This window comes from Dryobates pubescens, chromosome 1 (genome assembly GCF_014839835.1).
Source record: "Dryobates pubescens isolate bDryPub1 chromosome 1, bDryPub1.pri, whole genome shotgun sequence".
NCBI lineage: Eukaryota > Metazoa > Chordata > Aves > Piciformes > Picidae > Dryobates > Dryobates pubescens.
The window spans coordinates 64,347,423-64,367,263 of record NC_071612.1 but is presented as its reverse complement, the minus strand read 5'-3'; the positions used below and the strand labels follow the sequence as shown (position 1 = coordinate 64,367,263).

General features: G+C 47.1%; 1 protein-coding gene across 3 annotated transcripts in view; it reads left to right on the top strand.

Annotated features, from left to right (window-relative positions):
- LOC104300396 (6-phosphofructo-2-kinase/fructose-2,6-bisphosphatase 4) overlaps positions 1–15,619 on the top strand; it is a 64,900-nt gene extending 49,281 nt beyond the window's left edge. For 2 of the 3 annotated variants that reach the window (XM_054167381.1, XM_054167365.1), the window contains exons 13-14: positions 1,657–1,721; positions 14,672–15,619. In XM_054167381.1, the coding sequence (XP_054023356.1) occupies positions 1,657–1,721; positions 14,672–14,731 (125 nt within the window). In that variant the 3' untranslated portion in view covers positions 14,732–15,619. Of the gene's footprint in view, positions 1–1,656; positions 1,722–7,269; positions 7,438–14,671 lie in introns of those variants that run through there. The other variant, XM_054167374.1, reaches the window with a different exon arrangement.
- The last annotated feature ends 4,222 nt before the right edge of the window (positions 15,620–19,841 follow it).

Genomic DNA, 19,841 nt, shown 5'->3' with positions numbered 1-19,841 from the left:
TAGAGCTTTTCATCCAATCACTTTTCTAGGGCTTAAACTCAGCTGGCAGTAGGGACTAAGAGGTCTCTGTGGAAGTATTTGCTGTGTAACCAGTTGCTAGTAATGGCTAGCATCAGGAATCAGAGCTTGGTTTTGCTTGGTCCCAGGGATTGCAAATTGATCTGTGAACAGAAGGATGATGACCAGGGTAGTCTTCCCATGGGAAATGTACCCTTTCTTGCCTTAAAATCTGTTTTCTGCCTGTTTCTCTTGAATGCTGGCTCCCATTCAGTGTTTGCTCACAAGGTTCGTGACAAATGGGGTTTCTCAGGGAAGGCAAATGTTTGCCTTACTAATTTACATGATGGGTTTGGTGGTGGGATTTTTTCCTTTGGTTTTGTAGTTTGGTTGGTTTGGGTTATTTTGAAGTGCAGTGGCTTTCTAAGAAAATACTGAAATTGCCTTTGTGCCATGTAATAATTCTGTGGGGACTGTTACAACTAGGAAATAAGTGAGCAGAAAAATCTAAAACACTTGTGATAGAAGATAAATTTTGCGGTATGTCAGGAATTTGACTATTAACGCTTTTAAGTTAGTGGTAGCATATAAAAACTGTGTTCATGTAAGATAAGGCAGTGTTTGGCAATCAGATAGTGCTGAAAATGATGTGGCCACAGTGTATCAAAGTGGCTGTAATTCTATAAGTGAGTTTCTGCTGTTTGATTAATAGCAATTAGCAATAGCATTAATAGGAAATAGTTATTCTGTTTAATTTTTCTTGCTTTTCTGGAGTTCCCTGGTTTGGGGTGAAAAGGGAGCTGGGCTTGCTTAGCCTGGAGAAGAGGAGGCTTAGAGGAGACCATATTACTGTCTACACCTACCTGAAGGGAGGTTGTAGCCAGGGGGTTAGTCTCTTCTCCCAGGCAACCAGCACCAGAACAAGAGGACACAGTCTCAAGCTGTGCCAGGGGAGGTTTAGGCTGGATGTTAGGAAGAAGTTCTTCATAGAAAGAGTGATTGGCCATTGGAATGGGCTGCCCAGGGAGGTGGTGGAGTTGCCATCACTGGAGGTGTTTAGGAAGAGACTGGATGGGGTGCTTGGTGCCATGGTTTAGTTGATTAGACGGTGTTGGATGATAGGTTGGACTCGATGATCTCAAAGGTCTTTTCCAACCTGGTTAATTCTATTCTAAGGAGAAGTTCCTTTTCACAAGTCACTTCTAATGTTCCATTTGTCTGGGGATTAAAACTTTTGCATACACAGAGGAATGTGAGTTGCTAATGGTACACAGTGCACTTCTTGGTAGTAATTTTCATGTCTCCATAAATGAGGAACATTTATTATTGGGATGTCTAGGATGTTTAAAACAAAAACTCACAGAAGGAAAAAAAAAAAGAGATTTATGACTGAATGTTGTGGTTCATGTCTGGAAAATGAGAGTTTGTTTTGAAGACAGTGAAGATAATGTGAGAATAGGAGATGGATTGTCAGACTGAGAATAATGTTCATCCTGGTGGACTGGATCCATTTCAATAGCTTTAGCTATTCAGAATTTAGGCAATCTAGTATATATCAGAAGGGTGGTTAACCTTCACCCACTCAAAATTAGATTGCATCTTTGCTGCAACATCATTTTTAAAGCAAATCAGTTCTAACAATGTCTTTTCTATCAACAGGATGTAAAGTAGAATCTATATTCCTGAATGTTGAAGCTGTAAACACACACAGAGATAAACCTGAGGTAAGAACATTTTTCAAGATGGAGAACTTGATGTAATGGACTTCCTGAGCTGGTTGCCACTCTCCTTGTGCTTAGAAATCATTTGATAACTTAGCTGAGCCTATTGAATTTTACATATCAAGCTTTGCTACTTGTTTTCTGCAGGGGGGGTGTGGTGGAAATCCTTTTCATTGATCAAATTTATCCTACATATGAGCTTGAGCTAGAGTAGTTCATCTTCAAAACATTCATGAGTACTTAAAGATACTGTGTGAAACTAAAATCTCTTGTTGGAGCCAGGCTCTCCTCAGTGGTGACCAATGACAGGACAAGGGGCAATGGGTGGAAGTAGAGGCATAGGAAGTTTCATGTAACTATGAGAAAAAAATTTTTTCACTGTGAGGATGATAGAGCACTGGAACAGGCTGCCCAGGGAGGTTCTGGAGTCTTCCTCTCTGGAGATACTCAAAACTCGCCTGGATGCATTCATGTGTAATCTGGTGTAGGTGATCCTGTTCTGGCAGCAGGGGTTGGACTAGGTGATCTTTCAAGGTCCCTTCCAGCCCCTGAAATTCTGTGATTCTGTTTAGAGTTCTACCAGGCCTTGGCATTCATCAGAAGTAGGCTGTAGTTAAAAAAGGATCTTGTTATGAATGGCATGATTGTTTTGGAGAGAACAAATAATGAAATTACTAGCTTTTCCATCATTGTGATTATTGCTGTATGACAAAGAGGAGGAATTGATGATGCCACCTATGTTTTAAGGCAAAGCTGGAAAGGAAGACTAGATCTGGGGATACTGCAGCAGAACAACTGGGGAAAGGGAATGCAGTACTCTCCGTACTCTCCCTGTGCCAGGCACACAGTTCTGTGTGCTCCAAACTGACCCGAGGTTGATTATGCTGCTCAGACAAAGCTCTTCTTTGCTGCTTTATGGAAGTTACAGAAAATGTGTCACAATGGAAAAGTTCTGGTTCTCTTGCAGGTCCTCATGATATGGCACTAGGTATGGCACTCCTTTCCTGCTGGGGTTATGAGCTGTGCCTACTGTGAATTCAAAGTCAGTTTGCTAATGTGAGGAACAAGGGCTGTTTGTGGTGTCTGTCGGAATGATGGTTTATGGTGAAAAGGAATATAGTGATACATGTGCTTAAACTGGCCTCTGCTGTGAAGGACAACAAAAAGTCCTTCTATAAGTACATTAATAGCAAGAGGAAGGGCAAGGACAACCTCCACTCCTTGGTGGACACGGAGGGAAACATTGTATCAAAGGATGAGGAGAAGGCAGAGTTACTTAACACCTTCTTTGCCTCAATTTTCACTAGCAGGACAGAATGTCTTCCAGACAGCTGGCCTGCAGAGCTGGCAGAAGGAGCCAGGGAGCTGCATAGTTTTCCTGTGTTCCATGAGTAGGTAGTTGGAACTCTCTTCAGCCGCTTGCATCCCCACAAGTCCATGGGACCAGATGGGATCCATCCTAGGGTGCTGAGGGAGCTGGCAGATGAGCTGGCTAAGCTATTCTGCATCATTTTTCATCAGTCCTGGCTCACTAGAGAGGTCCCAGAGGACTGGAAGCTGCCAACGTGGTGCCCATCCACAAAAAGGGCCGGTTGGATGAACCAGGGAATTATAGACCTGTCAGCCTGACCTCAGTGCCAGGCAAGATTATGGAACAGGTCATCTTGAGTGCAATCACACAGCACTTACAGGATGGCCAAGGGATCAGGCCCAGCCAGCATGGATTTAGGAAGGGCAGGTCCTGCCTGACCAACCTGATCTCCTTCTATGATCAGGTGACTGCCTGGTGGATGTGGGGCAGGCTGTGGATGTAGTCTACCTGGACCTCAGCAAGGCCTTTGACACCGTCCCCCACAGCAAACTCCTGGCCAAGCTGTCAGCCCATGGCTTGGATGGGAGCACACTGAGATGGGTTAGGAACTGGCTGGAGGCTGAGCCCAGAGAGTGGTGGTGAATGGTGCCACATCCAGCTGGCAGCCAGGCACCAGTGGTGTGCCCCAGGGATCAGTACTGGGCCCCATGCTCTTTAACATCTTTATTGATGATCTGGATGAGGGCATTGAGTCCATCATCAGTAAATTTGCTGATAACACCAAGCTGGGGGCAGGAGTTGATCTGCTGGAGGGTAGAGAGGCTCTGCAGAGGGACCTCGACAGGCTGGGCAGATGGGCAGAGTCCAAGGGCGGGAGATTGAACACATCCAAGTGCCGGGTTCTGCACATTGGCCACAGCAACCCCATGCAGAGCTACAGGCTGGGGTCAGAGTGGCTGGAGAGCAGCCAGGTAGAGGGGGACCTGGGGGTACTGGTCGATGGCAGGCTGAACATGAGCCTGCAGTGTGCCCAGGCAGCCAGGAGGCCCAATGGCATCCTGGCCTGCATCAGGAACAGTGTGGCCAGCAGGAGCAGGGAGGTCATTCTGCCCCTGTACACTGCACTGGTTAGGCTGCACCTCGAGTCCTGTGTCCAGTTCTGGGCCCCTCAGTTTAGGAAGGAGGTTGACTTGCTGTCCACAGAAGGGCAATGAAGTTGGTGAGGGGCTTGGAACACAAGCCCTACGAGGAGAGGCTGAGGGAGCTGGGGTTGCTTAGCCTGGAGAGGAGGAGACCCAGGGGTGACCTTATTACTCTCTACAACTACCTGAAGGGAGGTTGTAGACAGACGGATGTTGGTCTCTTCTCCCAGGCAGCCAGAACCAGAACAAGAGGACACAGTCTCAGGCTGCACCAGGGGAGGTTTAGGATGGATGTTAGGAAGAAGTTCTATACAGAGAGAGTGATTGCACATTGGAATGGGCTGCCCAGGGACATGGTGGAGTCGCCATCATTAGAGGTGCTCAGGAGGAGACTTGATGGGGTGCTTGGTGCCATGGGTTAGTTGTTTAGGTGGTGTTGGATTGGTTGATGGGTTGGACGCGATGATCTCGAAGGTCTCTTCCAACCTGGTTTATTATTATTACATAAAAATATGGTTTGATGTCTGTATTCAGTAATGCATGTGACACAAAATGCCTGACTTACATGAGGCATTTGTGGCAGCTGAGCAGAATTCATGCTGGTGGGGTCTGCAGAGGAGCTTGTTTTAAACTGACTTGTGCATTCTGAAAATACTGACTTCTGGCCCTTTTTTAGCTAGGCCATTTTCTAACATATTAACTCTAGGATAGATTTCCCCTCTCATCCTCTGTCTCCTTTGTCATTCTGCTTTCCCACTTTCGCACCCTAGTTTGGTTTAAGTGTAGGAAATGAATTCTGATTTCATGGTGCCTGAAAGCTGTTGGAGAAGCATGGTGGAAAATAAAGGAAGATGTCTTAGGGCAGGTTATTATCCATGTTAAATAATGTCTATAATTGAACAAGTTTTAGTTCAGGTGATGAAATACTGGTGTTAAAGTTACAGCTTGCTTGAAGGGTCTTGGGAATTGTGCTTGGAAACACCACTTCTCTATCTGAAGATATTTTGAGGGGAAAGCTCTGCCTGAATCACCAAGTGACTCTTAACACGTCCTGCTAGCAATATGGCCATGCTGATGTTGATGTGGGGTGGCTGTATTTCTGATGCATGTAGGGGATCATGCAGATCGTTGCATTGCAGTGGACACAAAGATACAAAGCTGTTCAATTTGAACAGAAAGAAAGTTAATGAATTAAAGCAAAAACAAGAGCAGAGGCATTTTGGTTAAAAACCTCTCAAACACTCTTCCCTCTCTGCTCCCAGAGAAACTCAGACCAGTGAAGTATGGGTGATGATACACTGTACATTTAATAAGGCTGAATGAAGAACTAAGTTGATTGTGTCTGCTTTTAAATGCTGCTGCTCAGAGGACTATGAACATTTCAAAAGCTTTCACTCACATCACCTACAAAAATGTTAATTACTTCTGTAAAATTAAGCTTGCAAATAGCCTGTTGAAGTCAAAGTGTTTAATTAAATACAGCACCAGGGATAACAATGTTGTTTAACAATGAAGCTGTTTGATGAGGGATTGCCCAGTGTGCTGCTCTGTGCCCCCACAAGTAATTTGCAGTGTTTCAGAACAGTGCACTCCTTTTTGGTTTCAGATGAAAGCATCTATTATCCCTTGCAGAAAGGCAGGCAGAGCACTGGAGCATTTGTTTTATCCGATGTGTGAACTTCATTGTCTGACGATGGTTTGGCTGAAGCGGATTGGAGCCGTGTGTTTGTCAGCATTGTAGTGCTTCAAGTTCCTGACCTTTTCAAATGAAGGAGTCTAGAGTCTTTTTGCTTGAAAATACTTCAGGGGAAGTACTTCAGCTGTTGCTTGGGTCCCTCTTTGGGCCTGGAAACAAGCACTAGGGTAAAATACCTACTTTGCACCTGTGTCTTAGTGAAAGATAGATAGGGAGTTACTTGTAGCAATGAACCCTGATCTCCTTCTTGATGTTTGTGGGGGAAGGGGAAGAGGCAGGTAGGAGTGAAAGGTGAGCTTGCTTACCACAGCGTAAGCTGCGCCAGGGGAGGCTCAGGCTAGACGTTAGGAAAAAGTTCTATACAGAGAGAGTGATTGCCCATTGGAATGGGCTGCCTGGGGAGGTGGTGGAGTCGCCATCACTGGAGGTGTTCAGGAGAAGACTTGATGGGGTGCTTGGTGCCGTGGGTTAGTTGTTTGGGTGGTGTTGGATTGGTTGAGGGGTTGGACTCGATGATCTTGAAGGTCTCTTCCAACCTGGTTTATTCTATGTATAAAACAAATAAGACTCCTGAAGCCCATCAGCACAAAGTTTGAAGAGCTGGCAATGAGTTGGCCTAAAATAGGCCAAATCTTAGAACTTGTAAGAAGCTTCAGATTAGTTTATCATGGTCTGCTTTCTTGGTGGAAGGGAGAACACTGACTGCATGGTTTTTGGTGGTTGGATGTGATGGAGCCATGGCAGGTGGAATTCCTGGGCCTGGTTGCACATGGCCGTGCTCAGAGCTGCACTCCTAGCTGCGAGTGTTTGTGGTGCTGGTGTTTTGCTGTCATTTGGCTTTGCATAGTTTGCTGCATTGAATGGCATTTTCTTCATATAGGCTCTACCAAAGGAGGTGAGATCTAGTTGGTGTGATCAGTCTCAAATGGTTAAGGTGTCTGGGAAGGTATATTTCTGTATTGTCAGGGGAAGTACGTTGCCTGTAACACAAAAGTCTTGCCTTGGTGAAGAGGTACGTGGCAGAGTTCAGCAAAGGACTGAACATTGCTTAGTGAGTGGACAGATACTTACCTCTGCCTGTGGTATACATGTGCTGAAGCATGTGTTTGAGTGGATTCCTGCTTGGGCTTGTGAAAGACTTCCTCCTAAATATGAATGACCTGAGCTTTTAGTAACACTAGCAGCATGGGATCAGCCATTACTGTAAGTAACTTTTCCTTATGTCCAGTTCAGGGACGCCACCCAGCTGTCAGTCTGCTGTATTCTTGGAGTGTGGAGGGTTAAACAAATCTCAGCTTTTAAAGAAATGCAACTGTGTACTCAAGAAGGAATCTGGTTGGGGGTTTTTGTTGCTCTTACCACTGCATGATAAATATTCTCTGTATTTTTATTACTACACAGAATGTAGACATTTCCAGACCTCCTGAGGACGCTCTTGTAACAGTCCCTGATCATCAGTGAAGCCTGTGTGCCGACCACCTATCGAGCTTGAGGGTGCTGTTTCCATCCTGCTACTTCAAAATAAATTGCAAAGCTAATCATTCCAATCACACTGAAATAATAATAATAAAAAAGCCCCAAACAACTCAAAACCCCAGATCAAATGTTTGTTAACAGTGCTTGACATGAAGACAAGAAAGAAAAGGTGACCAAATCACAATAAAATGATTGCACTTGGTGATAACGTATCGTGGATGAGTGATCGAGCATTGATCGGCTGTCACTGCAATGCTGGGTTTGTAGACTGCTATAATTTAAAGACCCTGCAGCATTAAGTTTCTTGTAACAGCCAGCAGTCATTTTAATATTAGTTGCAGTGTGTTTATAAAAGCCATAAAAGGCAACATCCTATGTGAGATAAGAAAAAGCTGAAGAGTGTTTTCTAGGCACTTGTATTATCTGTTTTGGCACCCTTGGGGTGATTGGACTGCTCTGTAGCACGAAATAACCATCCATAGTTACTGTAAAACCTTCATCCTGCTGCCCTAGTGCTCTAGATGTGCTGGTTAGTGATGTGCTCTCCCTCTGGAGAGGGTAGCAAGTTTTCACTTAGTTCCAGAACAATTCTTCAAGGTACAGGAATGTATATAAATGCTGGTTTCAGTATATGGCTTTTTACCAGCTGTCGTGCATTAGCGAGGCTTTGGGCTTTGCCTGCTGGCAGAGGGAGTGTGAATTTCCTTTTTTCCTGCTTCTTGCACAGATATGGCTCATCACTGAGTGTTTACTGCTCTGCATTGTGTGGTATGTAGGCTGCAGTAAGCAGTGTTGGCGGCTTCAGAACATGGAAGCGCAGTTCGTCTGATGATTTTGTAGCTGGGTTGTGACTCCAGTAGGCTTGGGATCTCAAACCAGCAGGATCTGCATCCTGAGCTGAATGGCAGCAGAACCTCTTGCAGGGTGGAGAAGGCTGCAGCTGATTTGGGATACGGTGCTATGCCTGGGCTCCTGCCTCAGGGCTGTTAGGGTGTGCAGAGCGAGGTGGCAGGAAACAGCTGTTGAAGCAGCTTTGTTTATGTGACACTGAGTCTTGGAAAGGCAGAAAATCACCAAGTCCTAGAGTTGGCTTCTGAGGGGGATGTCTTTCAGTCTTGAAAGCAAGCAAGAGTGGCATGTTGTGGAATGCTTTTGTCTGCTAGATTTCTCAGGTGGTATGCTTCTCCAGATCCAGGATCCGGGGGGGAAAGGGTTAGATATCTGCTCTTCTAAAATTACACTGAAGTTTCCAGAGGTTGATAGAGATTGGGCATGTCTGATAGAACTGGATAAGCTCCTGTCCAGAAAGGCTGCTATTCTTCCACTTGCTGTTTACTTAAATCATTGTCCCAGGATGGGCTGGGACTGGAGGAGCCTGAGTTACTCTCCTCTCTGCTGTGACCCTGGCATGGAACTGTTTTTTTACTTTTCAGTTGCCCCAGCCTTTTGGCATGTGCTTTGCCATGGAAAATGCCACAGAGAAGGAGATGTGAGCCTTCTGTACCCATTTGCTCCCAGTAATTAGTGGTCACTTTTACCTGCTGGCTGGCCTTAGGTGCTGAGAAACTGCTGAGATGGCTTAGGGCTGTCACCTCCATGGGCCACAGCTAAGGAAAGACAGTGCAAATTTAAACTAAAAACATTTAAGGTTTTGATGGAGCCACAATCTGTGCAGGCATCTGCTGTGGGAAAACTGAGTTTTACTCTGTGAAAAAGGAGGGCTTGGGCTGAGAGGGAAGGAGAAGGGGAAGATGGAAGCAGCAGGAGCTTGGCTGGAGAGGAGGGCCAGGCTCATCATGGAGGTTGCAGGGGGAGAGGAAGCAGCCCAGAAGTGCCCTGGACCCTCCAGCCTTGCAAACTTGGATTTCCTGGGGCTGCAGCTGTGCATTGTTCTCTTTGCTGAGTGTGAGGCTGCTTGTGCTGACTTGTGCCACAGAGAGAAGTGTCTGTTCAAAAGCAGTTTTGTGCTCTAGGGGGTTTCCTATTACTACAGGATTACTTAGTAGCCCTCTCTGGCTTATTTTCTAGTAAAAGAAAGGCCTGATGCTGGGCAGGAAGCAGCAGTGACAGTTTGCAGCACAGCTCTCCAAGGAAAAGCTGGCTGAGAAGGGTGCTGGATTGTGCTGGTTTTTTCTCTCTTGATGCCTGTGTTGGTTGTTCAGCTGTGCAGGGTCTTTATGAACTCCATCTGCTTTGGCTGTTTTCATGTCTCCTGTGTCCTTCAGAGCCTGCTTCCCTAGAGGAACCTTCCTGCAAAGTCTTCCCAAGATCTTATGTAGCTGCTGAAATGGCAGGCTCTGTCCAGTTTGGAAATCCAGGAAGGCTCTGTTCTGTAAGAAACAAACAAAACCCACCACAAACCCCCCAACAACAATGAGCACCACCACCCCCGCCCCTCCCAAACCAACCGCAACAAAAAAAGGCAAAGCAGGGGGGGAGTATAGTGAGCAAAGGTGAAACAGTGGTATAGAGTTGGCTTCATCTGTGCAGTTTGAGTCTGTCCAGAGAGGGGTGAGGGAGATGGACCCTTGTGCAAGGCAGAGGGAGACTGCTCCTGCCCCACAGGGTGAGTGCAGAGCCTCCTTGGGAAGCAGGCTCCAGATGTAGTGAGCCCCTTCCTGGGCTGACTGAGGGAGAGCCTATGTGCCTTGGTAGAAATAGTACTAGAAACAAGTATGTGGTGTTTTTATTCCCAAGAGCAGGAATAAACCCACCACACACCTTTTTATAAACACTGTTTTAAAATGCTGTGCTTCCTGGGCACTGCAGCCTGTGCTGCTGCTGTTGTATGGCAGAATTGTTCCCCAGAGAGCAGTTCTGGCCAGGCATGCTTTGGTGCTGGACAGTTTCAGGGACACTTTCTGGTCCCAAATGTAAGGCTAAAAGCTCAGACTAAAAGCAGCAGTCCTATTCTCATGGCATGGCTTTTCTCTCTCAATCTCTCTCTCAGCTGTCACCATCTAATCTGATTCTGACAAGTAGAAATCCATTTACCACTCATGAGACCCTTTCTTGAGCCTTAGTGCAGGTCTTGCACTTTGTCTTTGTTTAGAAACCCTAGGGTGTGTTTATTAGGGCTTATCTTGGACTAAGTTTCCTTCCCTTAGTGTGATCATGCAGTGCTTCACTTCTCCAGCCTGTTCCTCTTCACATTTGATAGAATCATAGAATCAGTAAGGTTGGAAAAGACCTCAGAGACCATCAAGTCCAACCTGTCACCCAACACCTCATGACTAACCAAACCATGGCTTCAAGTCCCTCACCCAATCCCTTTTTGAACACCTCCAGGGATGGTGACTCCACCACCTCCCTGGGCAGCACATTCCAATGGCCAACAACTCTTTCTGTGAAGAACTTTCTCTTCACCTCAAGCCTAAACTTCCCCTGGCACAGCTTGAGACTGTGTCCTCTTATTCTGGTGCTGGTTGCCTGAGAGAAGACACCAACTACCACCTGTCTACACCCTCATTTCAGGTAGTTGTAGAGAGCAATAAGGTCTCCCCTGAGCCTCCTCTTCTCCAGGCTAAGCAACCCCAGCTCCCTCAGCCTCTCCTCACAGGGCTGTGCTCAAGGCCTCTCAGCAGCCTTTTTGCCCTTCTCTGGACACATTCAAGAGTCTCAATGTCCTTCTTAAGTTGAGAGGCCCAGAACTGGACACAGGACTCAAGGTGTGGCCTAACCAGTGCTGAGTACAGGGCCGGAATGACTCCCAGGGCCAGAATGATTTGCTCAAGTTGAAGCACTTCTTGCTTCCAGCTTTGTCTGTTTATCAATATTCCTTCTTGGGTCAGTCTCAGTTTCTAAGATGCTATTTTCATCTGATACCTCTGCTTGACATAAATGAGCTGTGTCTTCCCTGCCTTGACCACTGTGTTTCCTTTCAGTTTCATGTCTTACCTGTTTCTTGCTGCTTGTGGGCTAATTGCCAGGGCTACTGGATTCCTGCATACTGATGCTCCATTTCATGCTCCATATAATCTTCTTTGAATCAACAGCAGATGCTCATCTTAAAAGATTTCAGCCAGCATTCTCCACAGGAATGCTTGTGGAGTCATCTCCACAGTCCCAAGGAATTTCTCAGTATGTTGCATCTTGCTAAGAAAAATGCAACAAATGCCATCATGGTTGGCCTTGATCTTAGAAGTCTTTTCCAACCAAAACTGTTCTATGATTTTGTGTTTTGTTGATATTTTTTTCCCTTGTAATCATGCAGAATGTGACTTGCTTTGCCAGCTCTCTGTGCTTTTACATACACTTCCTGTGTGTCCTTCGCTGCAGGAGAGATACTACCTGTAGAAACTTCTTTATGAAATAGAATCTTAGGATGGCTTAGGTTGGAAAGGACCTTAAAGATAATCCACTCCAATGTCCCTGCCATGGGCAGGAATGCCTCTCAGCTAGACTCAGATGCTCAATGCCTCATCCAACCTGTCCTTAAACGCTCCCAGCAAGGAGGCATCCACAGTTTCCCTGGGCAGCCTATTCCTCAACCACCCTCATACTAAATAACTTCTTCCTAAGATCCAGTCTAAGCCTACTCTCCCTCAGTTTCAAACTATTCCCCCTTGTCCTATCACTAGACACCCTCATGAAAAGTCCCTCTCCAGCCTTCCTGCAGGTTCCCTTCCCGTATGGGAGGGCAGCTATAAGGTTCCCCCAAAGTCTTTTCCAGGCTGAACAACACCAGCTCCTTCATCTTGTCATCACAGTAGAGGTGCTCCAGCCCTTGGATCATGCAGAGAAGGGCAACAAAGCTGGGGAGGGGTTTGGAGCACAGCCCTGTGAGGAGAGGCTGAGGGAGCTGGGGTTGCTTAGCCTGGAGAAGAGGAGGCTCAGGGGAGACCTTATTGCTGTCTACAACTACCTGAAGGGAGGTTGTAGCCAGGTGGCGGTTGGTCTCTTCTGCCAGGCAACCAGCACCAGAGCAAGAGGACACAGTCTCAAGCTGTGCCAGGGGAGGTTTAGGCTGGATGTTAGGAAGAAATTCTTCACAGAAGGAGAGATTTGACATTGGAATGCTCTGCCCAGGGAGGTGGTGGAGTCACCATCAGTGGAAGTACTTAAGAAGAGACTGGATGAGGCACTTAGTGCCATGGTTTAATTGATTAGATGGTGTTGGGTGATAGGTTGGACTCAATGATCTCAAAGGTCCTGGTTAATTCTGTATTCTGTATCTTTGTGGCCCTCCTCTGGAACTGCTCCAACAGCTGTTTTCCCCCTTATGATGGGGACACCAGAACTGGATGCAGTATTTGATGTGAGGTCTCACATGAGCAGAGTAAAGGGGAATAAAGAGGGTTGAAGGTTTTCTTCCCTTCCAAAACAGAAGGCAGAGAGTGGGTCAGGCAGTGTGCTAAGGGTGTGGAGATGTCCAGGACTGGGATATGTGTGCCCAGCAGCATTCCTATGTGTGTGGTGTGTTTGTGGTGGAGGATAGGGTGAGTTAGCCAGGGGCTTCAAGGAAGGGACTGACACTAAAGTAGGTGCCTTGGTAAGGGCAGAAGTGATGTTGGCACACTTCAACCCCCATATCGAATCTGGTGCTCCTTGTTTATCTCCTGTTTTCATAGAAAATGGCTGGAAGTCATAGAAACTTGGTTTGGGGAGAGGGATGACTTGCTTTTTGAGCTGATGCTTTTTGGCTGATGGAGTTGTGTGTGTGCGCTGAGAATGTGTGCGCAGAGTTCCTCCTCTGGGTGTGCCAGCAGGGCTGTCCTTTCCCTTCAGCTGGGCTGAAGAGACTTTTTTCAAAGGCAACTCACTAATGTGGTTATAAACCCCCTGAAACATTGTCTGGTCTCAGTGGGACATCTGCCAACATGCTTCTGTAGCCTCAAGTGCATTTGAACTTTATGTTGCCAGCTCTGTACAGAGTTACTCAGAATCCTTCCAGTGATTTAGCTGCTTACAGACTGGATCAGAACTTGCTTTCTAGCTGTTGGTGTTCAGGAGTGATTTCCTTGAATGTGCACCAAACAAGCAGACAATCTTCCTTCAGGGTTATCACTTCTTGATCTGCTGGAGGGTAGAGAGGCTCTGCAGAGGGACCTGGACAGGCTGGGCAGATGGGCAGAGTCCAAGGGCAGGAGATTGAACACATCCAAGTGCCGGGTTCTGCACATTGGCCACAGCAACCCCATGCAGAGCTACAGGCTGGGGTCAGAGTGGCTGGAGAGCAGTCAGGCTGAGAGAGACCTGGGGGTGCTGGTTGATGGTAGGCTGAACATGAGCCTGCAGTGTGCCCAGGCAGCCAGGAGGGCCAATGGCATCCTGGCCTGCATCAGGAACAGTGTGGCCAGCAGGAGCAGGGAGGTCATTCTGCCCCTGGACACTGCACTGGTTAGGCCACACCTCGAGTCCTGTGTCCAGTTCTGGGCCCCTCAGTTTAGGAAGGAGGTTGACTTGCTGGAACGAGTCCAGAGAAGGGCAACAAAGTTGGTGAGGGGCTTGGAACACAAGCCCTACGAGGAGAGATTGAGGGAGCTGGGGTTGCTTAGTCTGGAGAAGAGGAGACTCAGGGGTGACCTTATTGCTGTCTACAACTACCTGAAGGGGGGTTGTAGTCAGGCAGAGGTTGGTCTCTTCTCCCAGGCAACCAGTACCAGAACAAGAGGACACAGTCTCAGGCTGTGTCAGGGGAGGTTTAGGCTGGAGGTTAGGAGGAAGTTTTACACAGAGAGAGTGATTGCCCACTGGAATGGGCTGCCCAAGGAGGTGGTGGGGTCGCCGACGCTGGGGGTGTTCAGGGCGAGGCTTGACAGGATGCTTGGTTGCATGGTTTAGTTGATTGGGTGGTGTTGGATGATAGGTTGGACATGATGATCTCGAAGGTCTCTTCCAACCTGGTTTATTCTATTCTATTCTTGTGTGGCTTATGACCTTTGTGTGGTTCTGTGGGTTTTGGGTGGGTTTGGTTTTGGTTTTTTTGACACTACATGCAGAAAAGCTAGAGGTGGTAGTGGATGAGAAAAATGCAGTTTAAAATGGTGGCTAAAGGTAAACATTGTGACCTGTGATGGACAGAGCCTGACCTGTGCTGCCAGACTCCTTGTAATACGTGTATTGGAGATGTTTTTCCCCTGGCAGCAGGGGCTGCTTGTGTAAGTCTGAGGGACTAGGGCTCTGAAGTGTGTGGTGGCCAGGATGAGGTCTGACCCTGGCTTCTGACATCTGACAGGCTGGGACCTTTCCTTGTGTTTTGCAGAACATTCTGGGGCAGCAGCCTTGCTCACCTTTAGCCCCATGTAACAGCAGTGTATTAAGCAGAATGGTGGGAGACCACCAGACCCTCGCTTTAAAACCTTGTCTTTGGTCTTCACACTTGCAGAATGTAGGCGTGGATCGCTCCAGGGAAGAAGCTTTGAGGACAGTACCTAACCACCTATAGCTCCAGCTCCCAGGGCAGCAGCCCTTCCTCCAGCACGAGAGCGTGAAGCAGCAGCTCAGGTCCCAGCAGAGTGGTGAAGGCCTCGCTGAGCGCCGAGCTGGAAGGACCGCGCCTCCCCTTCACTTTTAAGACGTTTGGAATGTGATTCAGCTCCTCTGGAGAACAGCTGTAGTCGTGGCTAACTCCCAGTGCCGAAAGGTATCGGTAAAAACATTTAAGGGAAGCAGAGTAGAGTTGGTTTTAGGCTTTTTGTATGTAAATTTGTGCAGTTTCAGTGGTTTTTCTTGTTCATCTGATTATGCTGCAAGGTGGTTAATTGCCTGTGTCAGTTGTACTGTCAGATTTTAACTAGATTTTACTTTCTTTTTCTAAGTGTTTTTCTAAGAGTTCCTCTGATTCTTACTGTGAATGATCACCCAGAATTACATGGAGGTGATTTTTGATGGCATATTTAACATAGGTGAAATTCTGCATTTCGAGCATTGAAGGCTTCATCTTGCAAACTACCTTTAGGTGAGAAACTTGCCAGCTCTGATAGCTTCTGTGTGGTTTTAAACTGAGCTTTGGTTTGCCTGCCACAGCTTACTGCAATGGGAGGAGACCTTTCCTTTGGAAAAATAAAAGCATTAAAGCTAGATTCACTACCTGAAAGATTCTGCTATTCTAGTAAGATATTTAACGTTTCCCAGGGGCCAGTTGGATTGTGGAGGGCAGTGGAAGACACAGGAGTAAGTGGGGGCCATGAGTGAGAGTCTATCTGGCAGCCTAGGTGCTGAGAGACACATCCCTTCTGCAGTTACAGGAGCTTTTGTGAGACTGCAAGGGAGGAGAAAAGGATTCAGACTGTCAAGGGCTGGAGAAACTGCTTGTCTTACCAGTGCTGTGATTTGTCTTCTAGGCAATTTTTGGAATGAATTTCAATGTCAAAGTGTTTGTCCCCGTTTCATAGCCACATTTAATACCTACAGCAGGAAACAGTACAGAAAGGTTAGGTGGCATTTAACCATTCTGACAGCTCATGCAAGAAAAGCACCAGGTAAATTCTGAAACTGTTTTTTAACATGGCACACCTGCCTGGGGGTTTTTCTTTGCTGCTTTTTTTTTATACCTTGTGAAACTCCAGTGCTAAAAACGGGATTTTTGATGTCTTCTGAGGCCACGACCTTCAAACTGTGCTCATTCAGCATGTATTTGTGTGCTACCTGACAGCTGAAGTGAGCTGCCAGCGCTGCTGCTGGCTCCAGGTTCTGAAATGAAGAGAACTGGGTTTTGGTAGCTGCCGTGTGTGTTTTCTCTTCCGTTGTTAATAACCGTGTGTATTGTTGGAGTTGTGTTGTTTTTCCTTCTTCTCAGTTCCTGTATGAAATACCAGGCCCCCATACCGTACTTTTGCAGGCAAGGGCTAGATTGTCTTTTGTTTGTGCAGGGTTTAGAAAATAATGTGCTGCTGGTGTGATTTTGTTTGTTTGTAATAAGCTGATTTCAGCAATATATTCAGCTCTGGAAGTAAGCCATACCGTGTCGCTGGACTCCGTTTCAGAGGGACACGTAAGGTACAGGATGACCACAAACACTTGCTTCAAGTGCTGCTGCCTAAAGCTCTCTGTGTGTGGGATCCAGGCAGCTGGCAGTGCCCATGGCAGATCTCTGTTAATCCAGCTGTGTCTGTAGTTACTGTGTGAGGAGAGGGGCTGCTCAGAGAAGTTAATTTATTGATGCACAGTTACCAAGGCCACTTTGGTGGCAGAAGTGTAGCAGTAATCTCAGTTTCCCTTCCTGATGTGATGCGTGCAGTGAGGGACAGCTAGGCTGTGCTGCAGCCAGCCCTTGCTCCTCTGGACCTCCACCATCCAGCCAGGCCCTGTTCAAACGTGCCCTTCTCAGCTTAAAAGCCATTTATGTGCAGTTACAGAGGGCAGATCCCAGGAGGCTGGATCAGAAGAGCAGGGTTTTACCAGCACATTGTGGTACTCAAGCTTGGGCCTGGTTGCAGAGATGTGGTGAAAGGTAAGGTTTCCCCTTTTGAGGTCTGAGCCCAGGGGCTGCTTTTCTTCAGTGGCACGCACAGCTTGAGGGGTCTCCCCCCTCTCCCTTCCTTAGTCTTACCTCTCTCAACTTCCAGAGGTGCTGTAAAATTCCTAAAGCTAAATGTTTTATGTATAGTAGGTATTTTTATAGCCTGTGATGAGTGTTTTACTGAGTTGGGTGTGCAGTAAAAAGAATTGTATACAAGTGTAAATAAACTGTTAGGCTGATACTTGAAGAGGGGAGGAAAAAAGAAGAAAAAGTTGTTGTCTGTTCAGCTCCAGGAAGGTGCAAAATCTCTGACTGCATCCGGCCCTTGCAAGCTGGCGACAGGAAGCACAGACGACGAATACAGGTTTGAAGCACACGGTTGGCTCTCCCCGGGGAGAGCCTTTGGGAAAGGCTGTGGTAGGACCTGCAGGTTATTGTCACTGTCTAAAAGCTGTACCTTGCCCCCTCACTTCCGACAGAATTGTCACTGAGAGGGCAGGGGGAGCCCTCCTCCTGACCTTGTGTGTGTTTGTACCCATGTCATGTTACTGCCTCCTGACAGTTACTCCCCTCGCTAGCTCAGATGCAGTCTCTCCACTGGGATTAAACTGTCTTTTCTTACATCGTTAGCCTTCATCTAATCTTTCAGACAAATGTAATCATTTGACCTTTGATCCAAGTAATAAAGATCAAATGCTACTACCTGTGCTGATGTGTGTTTCTTTTCCCTGCCCACTTACAGCAGTTGAAGTGCCAGGTGAGGGTTCCTGCAGGCTTCCACAGCTTTCAGAAGCATAGGAGTTGTGGCCTAGTAAAGGAGGAAGTTAATTTTCCTCCTTAGTTTCTTTACTCTGACAACTCATTTAATTAACTCAGGAACTGAGGAAGAAGCTGGAAGAATGCATTAGGCACAAGTCAAGATTTGCACAGAAGGGGAAGAAAAGGTAAAACTTTATTTATTTTACCTGGTGGTTGGTGTTTGTCGTAGTTTGGGCTGGGTGCCCTCTGCTACAGGGGTGTTTCCTGTGTCCAGAAGTCCATCCCAGTGGGTGGACTCAGGAAATTAGGTATTTCTACCATAATCCCTTGCACCACTATAAATTTTGCGGTGGGGTCTGGCACTTCCTCTTTCCTTCCCTCTCCGAGACTTGGTAACTGGGGGAGAGATCTCCTGGCCATGGGTCTGATTGGGCCCAAGGCCAGTGGGGGATGGGCAGTCTCAGGTCTGGCCAGCTGAGACCAGCCTAACAGTGGGGGGGGGGGGGGGGGGGGGCGGGAAGGAGGTGCCCTGGGGGTTTTGGATGCACCCTCAGGTGGGGTTTGGAGTCTTTCTGGGTTTACTTTGGTTCCTTTCTTGTCACTATGTTTCCTTTTGTGCACACTCACTGTTCTCTATTTAAACTCTCCACTACTTTTGCAATCAGTTTGTCTGAGTCGTTATTTCTGCCTGTGGTGGGGAGGGGGTCTGCCCCAGCCCATTACAGTGTTTTAAAGTCTAATTCACACTGTCAAACCTACACTGTTCTGGTCTTGCACTGCTGCTGCTTGTTGTGTGAAAGCCAGAAGCCAACAGCAAAATGCTGCCTTCTAGCACCCATTGGCATGCATAGGTTAGGCAGGTGACCTTGTCCTGCTGAAGGGTAAGGACAAAATTAATTACTTGGTGGTGTAGGATTATGTACTCACATTTCAATGTCTTGTTGGTCACTGTACACTCCTGGGCGGTAAGAACTTGTATGTTTTCTGCTAGGTGGAAGGAATGTTTTCTTTGGTTGTCACTTCGTGCTGTGTATTTATGTTTGTGGGGGAGGTACACTTTTGTTTGTTTTGGGGCTTTTAAGGCTGCATTCTGGGCAGAATTCTCTAATTCCTCCAGCTCCCTGTACTGTGAGGATGGCCCAGACCATGATGCTGGAGTGAGCCCATCTGCTGGCTGGCAGCCCTCAGGCTGGGCTGTTAGTGGAGGGGGTCCTAGGAGCTGTGTGACACGGAGTAGTTTTCATGGCTGGTTGTTGTAAAGAGCAAATAACTTTGGCAGGGCAGTTCCCTTTCAGGCGACGCAGGTAACAGAATGCCCATGGCTAAACAGCGTGATGCTGCTGAGGATGAAGAGTGTAGCAACTGCTCCTTGGGGGAAAGGCAACTCTGCCTAGGTGTCCCAAGTGTGGTCAGACTGTTGGCACATACACTTGTGGCAGTGGGAGATACTCCAGGTGAGCCAAGACACTGTTTGAAGAGCAGGGTCCCTCCCAAGCAGCTTTGGCACTGGTCGCTCCAGAGTGAGGCAGGTAAGCTCGGTGAGCAAACATTCCCACACGCAACAGCTGCTACTCTCTGTGCCTCATTACAAGCCCAGTGCTGCTGCCAATCACAGTTCTAATGTTCTGCTTGGGTACAGGCATCCAGCACTCACCTTTGAAAGCAGAATAAGCAAAAAACAGCCAGGTGGAGATGCCTGAGCAGGTTACTGGAAGGGGAAAACCTCCCAGGTCTGCTGCTCTCTGTGGCAGCAGCTCACAGCGTAGTGTTTGACCAGGGTTTGTGTTAGTGCATGTGCTGGGAACTAGGCAAAACCTGTCTGTTTGGAAATGCCAACTGTGTTGACTGTTCCAGGCTCAAGCTGCTGTACACTGAGAGGACATCCAAGTCTTGCTGGCATTACTAGAGTTCTAACAATAAGCTAGAGCTTAAGGAAGCCTTTGTATTTGTTTGAGTCTTTATGAAGTCCCATGGGGGATGTGCGACAGTTTTCTCCTGCTCTTTCAGCAGGATTAAGTCTGAAACCACGCAGGGTAGATACAGGGTGCTCCTGAGAGCTCTCTAACATTAGCTGTTGGACAAATACACTCCCCCAGTAATTTCCCCTCCCCCCACCTGCTTAGTGGATGAGAAAATGGAATCATTTGCAATAGTGGTAGAAGATCTAGAAAGCTTCTGATAAGCACAAGCCCTTGCTTCCTTCTGTATTTTATGATCTGACTGCAAAAAGAAGAGTTTCAGAGCTTTGCAGTAATTACTACATTAGTGTTTTTCCTTGCTAATGGTTGAAAATCAAAATTCAGAAGTTGGTATTTGCAACAAAGCAAGATCTAGT